The 13,266-nt window shown below is 40.9% G+C and overlaps 1 protein-coding gene and 1 long non-coding RNA gene across 5 annotated transcripts in view; one reads left to right on the forward strand and one right to left on the reverse strand.

Annotated features, from left to right (window-relative positions):
- mrpl23 (mitochondrial ribosomal protein L23) overlaps window positions 1-13,266 on the forward strand; it is a 45,998-nt gene that overhangs the window by 596 nt on the left and 32,136 nt on the right. For 3 of the 4 annotated variants that reach the window (XM_046037591.1, XM_046037593.1, XM_046037595.1), the window contains exons 1-2: window positions 2,489-2,647; window positions 4,458-4,580. In XM_046037591.1, the coding sequence (XP_045893547.1) occupies window positions 2,628-2,647; window positions 4,458-4,580 (143 nt within the window). In that variant the 5' untranslated portion in view covers window positions 2,489-2,627. Of the gene's footprint in view, window positions 1-2,488; window positions 2,648-4,457; window positions 4,581-13,266 lie in introns of those variants that run through there. The other variant, XM_046037592.1, reaches the window with a different exon arrangement.
- LOC123961846 lies at window positions 1,219-2,641 on the reverse strand. Its single transcript, XR_006822797.1, has 2 exons — window positions 2,418-2,641; window positions 1,219-1,567 (listed from the first exon to the last, which is right to left on the reverse strand). It is a non-coding gene; the product is annotated as an uncharacterized LOC123961846 (long non-coding RNA).

The raw sequence follows: 13,266 nt of genomic DNA on the forward strand, positions 1-13,266 counted from the left end.
ACACACACACACACACAAACAAATGCCTTTCTGCAAGCTATACGAGTGATGGATAATTCATCATTCACTGAAATAATATTAATACATTTGTCTAAATTTATATGTCTTACAAACAAAGAAGTAAAATAATGTTTGGCTGCTTGCTAATATATATTAAGTAATATATATAAAAAGCCACACAAATCATGTCATCACATACACATACTGTAGATCCATTTACATAGTCAGAGCTGGATCAACCAAATAGCGGGCCCAGGGGAAGAAAGTGATCTGTATCAAGCCCCCTGTGGTAAATAATACTGTTATTTATGTTGATATTATTGTTAGTAATATTACTACATATTTATTTCCACACAGTTAACTTGGGTCATTTTGGGCCCCTGAGAGTCTGGGGCATTGGGGCAGTTGAAAGATTTGACCATTTGATAAACCAGCTTTGTAGCAAATTCATCAAGTGCATTTCTTTATGTAGTTAACAATTTATCAGTTCATATTTCCACAAAGGTCCTTCACCTTTTTTGTCTTTGAATGCCGCCACCTACAGTATTAGAAATTAGAAACTGTATTTGTTTGGGCTGGTGGCACGGTGGTGCAGTGGTTAGCGCTGTCGCCTCACAGTCGTGGGTTCGAACCGGCCTTTCTGTGTGGAGTTTGCGTGTTCTCCCCGTGTCTGCGTGGGTTGTCTCCGGGTGCTCCAGCTTCCTCCCACCGTCCAAAGACATGTGGACTAGGTTGATTGGTGACCCTAAACTGTCCTTACGTGTGAGTGTGAACGTGACTGGTTGTTTGTCTATGTGTGGCCCTGCGGTGGATTGGCGACTTGCCCAGGGTGTGCCCCGCCTTTCGCCTGATGGCAGCTGGGATTGGCTCCAGCCAATGAACCGGTACCCATCAAGTCCCAAACCACTACTCCACTGCCACGTGTAAAGATGAAATAATATAACCGGAACAGCTTGCACATTATGGTCTCAATTCACTAATAAACACTCTATGAATGTTGAATTATGGATTTTAAAATTAATGGAATTCAATTTAACTTTGATTTTATTCTATTTATCTAATGTTTTAATGTGTAATATGCAATGGCCAATACATGTTACGTTTTCAAAGAAACCTCCCCACCACTGCCTCACCACCGTTATAAATCTCCAGTACACTCTCATATCCGCTGTCAGATGACCAATTTCAAAGCAACAAACAAGTAAACAGCCAATGAACTGATGCTGGTGAACATTTCTTTTTCTTGAGGCAAAAAAATGGACAACTGTAAAGGTGTCAGGACTTTCTGATGTAGTGTGATAAATACCGGTGTCAACTGGTAAACATTACAACAACTGCACAATAATCAAATGCCTAACTGCCCTCCAGCACCCTTTACACACACATACACACACACTCCATGGCATCTTAACTGATGGAAACTTCCCTCTTTGGCATAGTGTGGTCCATTTACTGCCAGGTCTGAACCAGCTGAGCCAGGGAGTCATGTTCCACTGAGGAGGCCTTCAATCATTCTTACCCCCGCTGCAGGCACATTGGAGTGGGTGAGATGTCTTCCTCCATACCCCTGTGGGAGGGAGACATGGGATGAGGTCTCCCTCTACTGCTGTCTCATTATATGTGCCCTGAGAAAATACTCACAACAAGGACATTCCCAAAATGGAAAATCATTATTAAAAAGAAAATGAGCTCTGCTGTTATTCAAGGAGGAGATGAAAGCAATAAAAATGGGAAAATTATAGCAAGCGGGGGATTTTACAGATTTTCTGATACATAACATGAACTATATAGTTTCATTATCACTATCTAAATATATAAATCTCTCCATCTATCCAACTGTAAACAACAGTATGTGTGGCAGAATTTACATTGAAAGTGTTTTAACATAAACTATATCACATAAAACATGTGAAATGGGATATATGGATAACCAAACACTCAACTCTAGGAATTAAGTAAACATTCAGCAGATTTAATTGATTGGCACTGGACTGAACAGTCAGCCCTGCATCATAAACAGTCCTGTCTTTAACAATAAAACACCTTCTCACTGGGCTATAATCAAACTGTTTATTGTGTAGCCTATAGGCTACTGGTAAAAGTTTGAATAACAAAACCCAATTTGTGGCAGGATCTAAAGATAATAGGCTAGATATTATCAGAATAATGAGTCCCATTTCAGTCATTGTCATTTGATCTAGGGCTCGATTACAAGGGCTCCCTGTATGAGGTAGTATATGCTTTTGCAGATCAGTGTTTTCAGATTTTAAAGACTCATTTGTTATCATTTACTACTTGAAAAGTAGTACAAAATATCTTCTCAAAGTCCAATGACAAATCTTGATTTTGAACAGTTCTAATTTAGTTCCTTGACCAGTGTAAGATTTTAAGCAATACATCAAACTATAAATACCTACAGTACACAATGAGCCGGTATTTGATAGCTGCAAACCATTAATACGCTCTTGCCACAGACCCACTAAGTTCTCCTCAAGGACAATGGACCAAATCCAGTGCGTCTGCGCCGGTTTCCCGGAAGTATATCCAAGCACGTGTAGCATTTGACAACCTTGAAAAAACTACAAAACTAACTTGCAGCTTATGTCTCATAACAAACCGTTCCAGTGATGCCAGTAACACGACTACTGTGAGTGTCACATTTTTTCATTTTTACATATATACATATGCGGAAGACGCATCAGCTAGATATTAAATACTTGTTAGCAGTTTAACTTAGTAAGCTAGCAAGCCCAGCTAACGTTATCATCTCTCATCCTCCCAGCTGCCCTATAACACAGTGCCTGAATGTAACTATTTGCGCACGTTGTTTGCCTTAATTTACACATTATCAGTGCGTTACAATCGGTGATTTGTGTGTCCACTGTGAATCTTAAATTATGTTACGCAACAAGATTGTAGCCAGCATTAGCTAGCTATGCTAAAAACAAACTGCCGTTAACACGCAGCTGGAGTCGTAATTAACCTACTACAATAACTTTGCGGGTTACTGTGAGACATTCCGGACGCTGTAATTGTCACAGGTGAAGTAACAGACCAGTGTATATACTTATACTACATCGGGGCGATTCTGTCATTGTTCTTGAGGGATTCAACCATGGTGTAAGGAAAGGGGGTGTCTAGCTGTAACTAATGTAAGATTACAGTAAAGCCTTTTGAGGCAGACTTATGATAATGACTGTATGAATAAAATTGACTTGACTAATGACGTCCACTTGCTTATATCTAGGCGGTAACGTTAGGCTTGTCGCAGTATACTGCTTTCTTGGTATACCATGGTATGAAAATGAACAGTTATCATACCATGTACATTTTCTTATCTGTGTTTGGAAAAAAAAAAGCTACTGGATGGAGAATCTCACCTGTGCATCTTTTTATTTATTTTCAAAAGGGACACTTTTAACCCACATTTCCATTGGGGGGGTTCAAGTTTTATCAGGACACAACATTTTCTGTAAATATAATAAAGCGTTTGTTCAACATAAAACACCCTTCTGTTTTCATATCTTTAAGGGTCATTGTATCATATAAAAATAATTGTTTTATACTGTATACCATGATACTGTGTGATATTTTCTGAGACAGTTATTGTACTGTGAAATTCTCATACCGTTGCAACCCTACTGAGAACACTGCAGCACGGTAATCTACATTACAGTATGACCAGGCAAAAAACAAGAGCAGCTAGACGATCAGACCTATTATAAACAAGCCAATAGTGTAACACAAACCACATTGTTTGGAGGTAAAACAGAAAGTAGTTGGTAATTCCTCATTGTAGTTACAGGAAAACTGCGTGCAGACAGGTTTGTAAATTTCCTCTTCTGGCCTGGAGTGGTGCAGGACCTTTTGTAATGTGGAAACACATTGTGTTTGATTTCAGATTTTTTCCTTGTTGATTTACCAAATATAAGGGAAGACATGACATCTCTTTTGTATGACTACCACAGAATTCTCAAACATATCCTTTTGTGCCGTTTTCAAGTGATCTGGACTTTGACATAAAGAGATATGAAAAGGTTCCAACTCATTTCAGTGAAAAAGCTCTGATAAAGTGTCTGTACAATTCCTGCCAAGCACTAAACAACAGACAGATATTGTTTTTGAGTAGCTGGTGAACTCAGTGGAGCATTTGGCAGCTAAAAATCCAGACACTTCCATACAGCTGCAATGGCAGACATCACATCAAGGGTCACACAATATGGTTTGGATGGCATGTAGCAAACCACAAACAGTGATCACATTCTGTGGGTTTCCATTACACAACCCTTCTGTTGAAATAGATCTTTTTTTATCTTTTGCATTTATCAAATTCTGGCAACAAGTAGGAAATGAAACTAAGCTATAATATCTTCCCAGTTGTTAGTGTGATTGTAGTAAATACTACAGGATGTCTTTTAATGATACTGTAGATGATAAGAGTCTGCCTCTCCTCTCAGATACCCTCTTTACCAGCTGGGCAACCCTCAGCTGAGGATCTTCAGACCAAACTGGTTCCTCACTCTGGTGAGGCCGGGAAAAGAACAGCCTCCTGACACTGTCCAGTTTCGCATTCCATTGGAGTAAGTATTTGCTCACAGATCTTCCTTGTCATCATGTAGACTTGAATTCAAGGAAATACAAATGCTGAGTAAACCTACTGTTATGCAGTGTTTCCCACAGAATGACACCGTAACTGTGGCGAGAGAGAGGGAGTGACCGAGCGAGTGAAGATGCTGAGCGTATATATGCGCAGCTCTGTAATCAAATAAGATTTTTCCCATTTTAATATAAAAAAAACAAAAACAATATCAATATCTGGCAGTCAGTGTTGATAATGTGGCGGGCCACCACAAATAAATCAATGTGTGGGGAAACACTGGTTATGTAATCAAAAGGATTACTATTAGGAACGGCAACAGTGCCAGTACCACCAATACGTTTATTGTTGGCAATGCTTCTCATTAAATGTATGTTTTTTAGAAGATTACAGGTGAATAATCTCATCAACTGATGTAATGATTTATTTCTATAAAATAAAATAAAAAATAGCGAAAAATTAAAGCTGGTTTCAGCAACATTGGAGAAACCGCCCAAATTCCAGCTCCTTATAGTTTGCCTAGGAATTGTTCCAGTGGTACATTTGTGGATTTGCAATGCTTCATCTGCTAAACACCTTCTTTGCACATATTTGTCATCTTTCTGAAGTACTGGCTGCTCAGCCTCAGAGCTCCACATATTTTCAGCAGGTCGGATTACAATTATCAGGGGGGCCTGAACCTGGACCCTGAGGATGGAGAATAGCATCCCAGTGACTATTCAAACTCTCTATAGCAAAACAAGCTGATGTCCTGATTAGGCTGTAAATGTTAAGTCATTTTAGGTTGTTACTTCTCCTAAGCTATTGTATAAGTTTAGCTTAATTCCGACCTGTTATAAAAAAAAAAAATAACACGTTTCATGTTTTAGGCTGCAATAAATTTGTTTTTACTGGCACTGCAGCAATGTTTCTGGACCAGTATTATGCAGCTGAACTTTTGCATCATGGCCACCAGGTGGTGCGACAGCCTCAAGAACAGAAATCGGAGGCTTCAGTCCTCAACAGCATAGACTGTTCTAACCATCTTAAGGCTGTCTTTATTGAGTGATGACTTGCGGAAGACTGACAGAGGGAGTGGGGTAGGACGTGAGGTCAAAAGTGCTTTCATTTGGGGGTGCAGTGGAGGTTCGGGCCACTGTGGACAGCCAGTCGTCAGACATTAGTTACCTAGAGCAGCGAATATTAATATCTACACAGAAAATGAAAGCAAACTGCTCTTTATCATTCTCTAAAACCCATGTCCAATGGAGTATTACCACTTCATGGCCGCCTTATTTTGATGTGTTGGGGGTTTTTTGTTTTATGACATGTCAGTTTTGTTGGGTTTGGACAAAACATTATCTGTCAATGCAACAGGAGGTCCTTACCAGTCAGCACTCATCAGTGATGAGCTGATATGACTACCTTCGTGAGCCAAGGTCACTGAGGTTCGCAGTGCTCCGCAGGCAATGAGAAGGCCAGAGCCCACACTAGGGAGAAAAATTGAAGTTTGAGGCAGATCATCTATGTGTCTCTGGTGGGGTTTAGACCATAATCTGTTCATCCAGGTGCCTGGCCTCCCACTCTGATTCTTGCCTCTTCTCTGCCAAACTCCTAGGGTGCTTATGTAATTGTGTGTGTGTGTGTGTGTATCTGTGTCTGTGTGCACGTTTGTCAGTGTGGGTGAGTCAGTTTGTGAGAATGGTGTGTGTGTCTTTGTGTATATATGCACAAAAGTGGGTAAGTGCAGGGTGTGTGTGTGTTTTATAAGGGTGTGTAGGGGCTTTTTTTTTTTTCTTGCAGTCTTTGATGCCTGTGAGAGGTGCATGGCTGATTGATATACTGCTGGGGCCTCGGTGTGTGCTGGAAACACTGTTATTTTTTACTTTTCATACACACAGTGTAGTAAATGGACACATGGAGAAACGGTGACACAAACCAAATATCACTCCCACTCCCAGCTTATTGTTGAGTCTGAGTCATTACGGCAGTGAAAGCTCTTGTAGTTATGACTCTCGAGGGTAGGCGGTGTTAGCGTGGGCAAGTTGTAGTGCCCGAGCAGCTGTTAATGAGTGGTAATGTTGGCGTTCTTAGGGCAATAACACAAGGTGGCCTTTATCTCACTGACACCTGGGTGCAAGATATCTGTGGTTGTCTGTTTTGTTCTCGCTTACTTTCTTCTAGTTTTCTTGCTTGTTTGCAGTGTAACTCACATGCTATCGTCTGTGCACGTTTTTCTCTGTCCCACCCTGGACTCTGGTGTTTATTGTGCTTTTCTTAAATGCTTTGCAACGCGTCCAAAACTAATCCCTCTTTGGCACTTGTTGTTTGAGACACCTGGCCTGTGTTCTCTTGTAATTCTCTTTCTACCTGCTGGAGGGAAGTATTTGTTTGTCTTTTTGATTGTTCTTGAACCTTTTGTGCTATGTTAGTATTTCCTCTCTGCTCTAGAAGGAACATCATCAAATTTCTGGACACACACACACACACACACACACACACCCCTCTCTTGTGCCTCACCTGGCATGGCAAGAGGCCAGTGCTGACACACACAAACAAAGGAACTAAACAACAACACTGAACATTGTGTTCAGTCTACTACTCAGTCACATTTCATGCTACGATGCTGCAGTTTCTCACTGTAATTAGACATGAGCAAACTCATCCTGCTACACAGCAGCACACATTGTCTTTCCACTCAGACTGTTCAGTACCTGTTGAATCAAACAATGTTATGATCGTCGTGGCAATTGCTCGGTTTCTGTTCGCCTATTCCTCTTTATAAACACAGAGCTCAAGTTGGGAAACTGGGTTAGTTTTCACACTAATTAACCTCAGTTTATGTCATAGGAAGTCATTTAGCGAGGCAGTAGTGCAGTGTAACAAGCTGTCAAGTCTTTCCTGACCTGTCATCTTTGTAAGGAGTTTAGTGACTCCTGGTGACCTGTGCTTTGATCTATTTCTGTTCTATTGTCAGACCAAAACCCGAACAATCAATCTAATCCTTCACACGCTGCTCTCAACTTCTCAACTGTCTCTTTGCTCCGTAAGTCTCAGGTTCCTCAATGGCTTTCCCTCTAAACAAAAGTCCGCTATTATCATCTTGATACTTAGTGTTGAGCAACTTCTGTGCATCTATTGTCTGTGTAGATGGGAGGGTTCAGGTAAGTGACTGTGTGTATCTCAGCTCAAACCTGACACTGGGGCAGACTTTCACAATGAGGAGCGGCTTTCTTTTGCCTTTTATCTCCGTAGAAAACAACTCTCCTGTTTCGTTCTCACCACTAAGCCGCTCTGACACAATGTACTTTGATGTTGTGCGTGTGTGCATGCGTGCGTGTGTGCGTGCGTGTGTGCATGCGTGCGTGCGTTTGTGTGTTTGTGTATGGATTGTTTTGTGTACCTTGGATGTTTACCCTACAACTTGTCAATAAAGGTAACACAGAAAATAAAGTCTGAGAGGCTTATTAGAACACAACGACATGTCAGAGGGACGGTTCAGCTATGCTATTCCTCTTCGCGAATGCATTTTTCCAGTGTTTGGCATGTACAGTATCTCACAAAAGTGAGTACACCCCTCACTTATTTGTAAATATTTGATTATATCTTTTCATGTGACAACACTGAAGAAATGACACTTTGCTACAATGTAAAGTAGTGAGTGTACAGCTTGTATAACAGTGTAAATTTGCTGTCCCCTCAAAATAACACATCACACAGCCATTAATGTCTAAACCGCTTGCAACAAAAGTGAGTACCTAAGTGAAAATGTCCAAATTGGGCCCAAAGTGTCAATATTTTGTGTGGCCACCTATATTTTCCAGCACTGCCTTTAAACCTCTTAGGCACGGAGTTCACCAGAGCTTCACAGGTTGCCATTGCAGTCCTGTTTCACTCCTTCATGATAACATCACAGAGCTGGTGGATGTTAGAGACCTTGCGCTCTTCCACCTTCCGTTTGACGACGCCCCACAGATGCTCATTAGGGTTAAGGTCTGGAGACATGCTTGGCCAGTCTATCACCTTTACCCTCAGCTTCTTTAGCAAGGCAGTGGTCGTCTTGGAGGTGTGTTTGGGGTAGGGCTGAACAGTAAAACAATAATAACTATTGCAATGTAATGTTTTTCAATAACGATATAACAAATGTTCAATAGATATTCAATAAATGTTTGATTTTATTCACTTGAATCATACATGAATTAGGACTTAATTTTACTCATGCGTATTTGTAAAAAAAGATCATAGTTGTTTTCAGTGTTCTGCCTCAGATTTGTGAAGTGATCCACTGTTTGGCCTCAAGTGTTGACCATAAAGAACAGTTTAAATCAATCACAATTAACTATCAGGTTTCTTCAACTTTCACTCAGGAGCAAAAATCAGCCTTTAAACTCGAAAGAAATAGCGATTTGATACTTGTTGTGATAATTATAAATATTGAAAGATATGAAACTTTTTATCGTGATAACTTTTTGGCCATATCATCCAGCCCTAGTCTGGGGTTGTTATCATGTTGGAATACTGCCCTGTGGCGCAGTCTCCGAAGGGAGGGAATCATGCTCTGCTTCATTATGTCACAGTACATGTTGGCATTCATGGTTCCCTCATTGAACTGTAGCTCCCCAGTGCTGGCAGCACTCATGCAGGCCCAGACCATGGCACTCCCACCACCATGCTTGACTGTAGGCAAGACGCACTTGTCTTTGTACTCCTCACCTGGTTGCCGCCACACATACTTCATACCATCTGAACCAAATAAGTTTATCTTGGTCTCATCAGACCAAAGTAATCATCATTCAAGTAATCCATGTCCTTAGTCTGTTTGTTTTCAGTAAACTGTTTGGGGGCTTTTTTGTGATCATCATCTTTAGAAGAGGCTTCCTTCCGGGACAACAGCCATGCAGACCAATTTGATGCAGTGTGCGGCGTATATTCTGAGCACTGACAGGCTCCCACCCCTTCAACCTCTGCAGCAATGCTGGCAGCACTCATACGTCTATTTCCTAAAGACAACCTCTGGATATGACGCTGAGCACGTGCACTCAACTTCTTTGGTCGACCATGGCGAGGCCTGTTCTGAGTGGAACCTGTCCTGTTGAACCGCTGTATGGTCTTGGCCACTGTGCTGCAGCTCAGTTTCAGGGTCTTGGCAATCTTCTTATAGCCTAGGTCATCTTTATGTAGAGCAACCATTCTTTTTTTCAGATCCTCAGAGAATTCTTTGCCATGAAGTGCCATGTTGAACTTCTAGTGACCAGTATGAGGGAGCGTGAGAGTGATAAGACCAAATTTGACACGTGCTCCCCATTCACACCTGAGACTTTGTAACACTAATGAGTCGCATGATACCAGTGAAAATGGCTAATTGGTCCCAGTTTGGACATTTTCACTTAGGGGTGTACTCACTTTGGTTGTCAGTGGTTTAGACATTAATGGCTGTGTGATGTGTTATTTTGAGGGGACAGCAAATTTACACTGTTATACAAGCTGTACACTCACTACTTTACATTTTAGCAAAGTGTCATTTCTTCAGTGTTGTCACATAAAAAGGTATAATCAAATATTTACAAAAATGTGAGGGGTGTCACTTTTGTGAGATACTGTATGTCATCATGATTTTTCCCTCTTGTGCCATTACATTATTTGGTAGTATTAGCTGATGCAAGAGCAATTCTGACAATTTTGTTGATAAATTCTGTCAACAAATTAACATCTATGTCAGCTTTAATCTGTGTCTGGCAGTCACCATTGATATTTTTTAATAAATGTTTTTTCAGGGCAACAAGATGCAACTTGCATACAGGAAAAATAGGCCAGATAGTTGATGATGTGTTGAAGGATTGAGGTTCCTCCACACTGCAATAAGCGCCTGCAGCTCTGCATCACTTCTGTGTGTGGCTGCATCCTCTTTTTTTCCATTCCCTTGTAATACTTAAAGATCTGCCAAGCAAAAAAAAGTAACCATAAAAAGCCCAACTGTAGATGCAGCCCGGTTTCTATCAAACAAGGAGCCACATTAAAAGCTTTCCAGTGGTTTCCCAAGTCAAGTTGCTAAAACAAGCAACCTTTCCAAGGAGTATTCATTGTTGCCACAAGAAGCATGATGGTCACTGAATCATCCCTATATAAAGTAATGTTCATCTTAAAACAAGAGGGACATGACAACAGCAACACCCCCATTCTTTGGCTCAAATGTAGTTATAGTGATTACTAATTTACAAGGATTGTGGCACTGCATTCAGTTTATACAGTGGAGTGCACACACTTTTTGAAACGTGACTCACCATGATGAACACAAATCCTACCAGAAGATGAAACTAAACTAACAGATAAGCATAGTTTTTCACATAACATTTATTCAAATGCCCAATTTCCCATGGCTAAACCTACTACTGTTGTTGTTAACCTCGTAAAAGGGTCTGCATTAGTATGCCTTCCCGCTCTGTGAAAATAGGTCAGTATCAGTACACAGTAGTAGTGGAGTGACATACTCTATAAGCATGCTGATTGAAGGTAGTACTTAAATTATTAATCCGTAGATATCTTCCTGACTGCACAATAGCAGTGTATTTATTCTCCATTATCTTCCATCTTCTACAAAGTAAGAAGTATGTTAATGAATGCAGCATTTAGATTTTCTTTGCCATTTTCATCTTTATTTAACAGTTAGCTATTGAGATATACTGGAAACATGGTGGGGTGGGGGCTATCCAAAAAAGGTACCCCGCTGGCATCAAACTGGGGACGTGCTTTTGTTCATTGCATCACGATCATTGTGAGTGGGTGTCTGTACAGGACATCCTTTATGTGCAACAGGAGCACTGCCCATTCACCTGGCAGGTGTTCTTTTAGCACCAGCACATTAATAGACATGTGGCATGCAGTAGTCTGTGAGCTTTCAGAATCGTTCACTATCCTTATTGTCAAAGACTGTCAAAGCTTCCTCTGTCCTTTCTTGCAGTTTTCCGACTGTGCCTTTTCACCTAATTCTCTCATATGCTTTCTTGGCACAGGTGTAAATGGACCATCCTAATCTACTTGAACTGATACTGAAATTCTCCCTGGCTCAGTGTGAGTTAGCCAACAGTTAGAATAGGAAATATCCAGGAGCGTGAAGATTGAATTTAGATGAGGGATTACATTTGATAGCAGTTGACAGAGGTGTGCCGCTTAATCCCCGGATTGACTGCTATATTGTCACACCCTAACAAACTAAGTCACAGCGGGCTGTTTCTACGCTGTTTCTTCATCCGTGCCTGCATCCCTTTAGAGTTCTGTTTGTTTTAGCACCACTTGATATCAGATTTAGGTCTTATATCTCCCTACTCCTCCCCTTGAACAATGCATAACTTTTAAAATTGTTTTCTGAGAATGATGCCAGTGTGCCTGTTTTAAACCTGCTCGGCTGCACAACGGACCAAAGTGAATCTAATACATCGTCGGCGTCATCTGATGCCCTTCTAGGTTTTGTGTTTGGAGTTTTCTTTCATCATCTTGGGTGAGGAATCTTTGTAGCATGTGTGTTTGCGTATAAATATATACCAGTTGCTGAGGAACGATGCCTTTAGCCTTGGCAGTTGCTAAAGACAGGTTTTCACTCTTCCTGTGAGGCAGAAGTGTGAAAGGTTAGCTTGTGGAGTCAGATGGGGGTTTATACTGGGATGATGATCAGATGCTGCCTGCATCACTATTGGAGACACCACACCCTTTGCCTAAGTTTAGCCTTGTTTATGTACATGCTTAACTTGACATTTTCTCCTCTGCTTTCAGCCCGACTTTTTCTCAGACTGGATTCCAGTTTGTAGCTGAAATGGGAGTCATGTATTTACTCAGGCCAGAGAAGAACAGATATATAATGTAACCAGCATTTTGTGATGTTATGTTGATGTGTATTTTCGATTTTTCTTTTTCTCATTGTTTTATCTTTGTTCCCTGTATTGGCTTTTTTCAGCCTTAGCTCTAAGACCCTTTGATTAAGCATACAGTGAGGAAAATAAGTATTTGAACACCCTGCTATTTTGCAAGTTCTCCCACTTAGAAATCATGGAGGGGTCTGAAATTGTCATCGTAGGTGCATGTCCACTGTGAGAGACATAATCAAAAAAAGAAAAAATCCAGAAATCACAATGTATGATTTTTTAACTATTTATTTGTATGATACAGCTGCAAATAAGTATTTGAACACCTGTCTATCAGCTAGAATTCTGACTCTCAAAGACCTGTTAGTCTGCCTCCAAAATGTCCACCTCCACTCCATTTATTATCCTAAATTAGATGCACCTGTTTGAGGTCGTTAGCTGCATAAAGACACCTGTCCACCCCATACAATCAGTAAGAATCCAACTACTAACATGGCCAAGACCAAAGAGCTGTCCAAAGACACTAGAGACAAAATTGTACACCTCCACAAGGCTGGAAAGGGCTACGGGGAAATTGCCAAGCAGCTTGGTGAAAAAAGGTCCACTGTTGGAGCAATCATTAGAAAATGGAAGAAGCTAAACATGACTGTCAATCTCCCTCGGACTGGGGTTCCATGCAAGATCTTACCTCGTGGGGTCTCAATGATCCTAAGAAAGGTGAGAAATCAGCCCAGAACTACACGGGAGGAGCCGGTCAATGACCTGAAAAGAGCTGGGACCACTGTTTCCAAGGTTACTGTTGGTAATACACTAAGACGTCATGGTTTGAAATCA

The sequence above is a fragment of the Micropterus dolomieu genome, linkage group LG22, assembly GCF_021292245.1.
Source record: "Micropterus dolomieu isolate WLL.071019.BEF.003 ecotype Adirondacks linkage group LG22, ASM2129224v1, whole genome shotgun sequence".
Classification (NCBI taxonomy): domain Eukaryota; kingdom Metazoa; phylum Chordata; class Actinopteri; order Centrarchiformes; family Centrarchidae; genus Micropterus; species Micropterus dolomieu.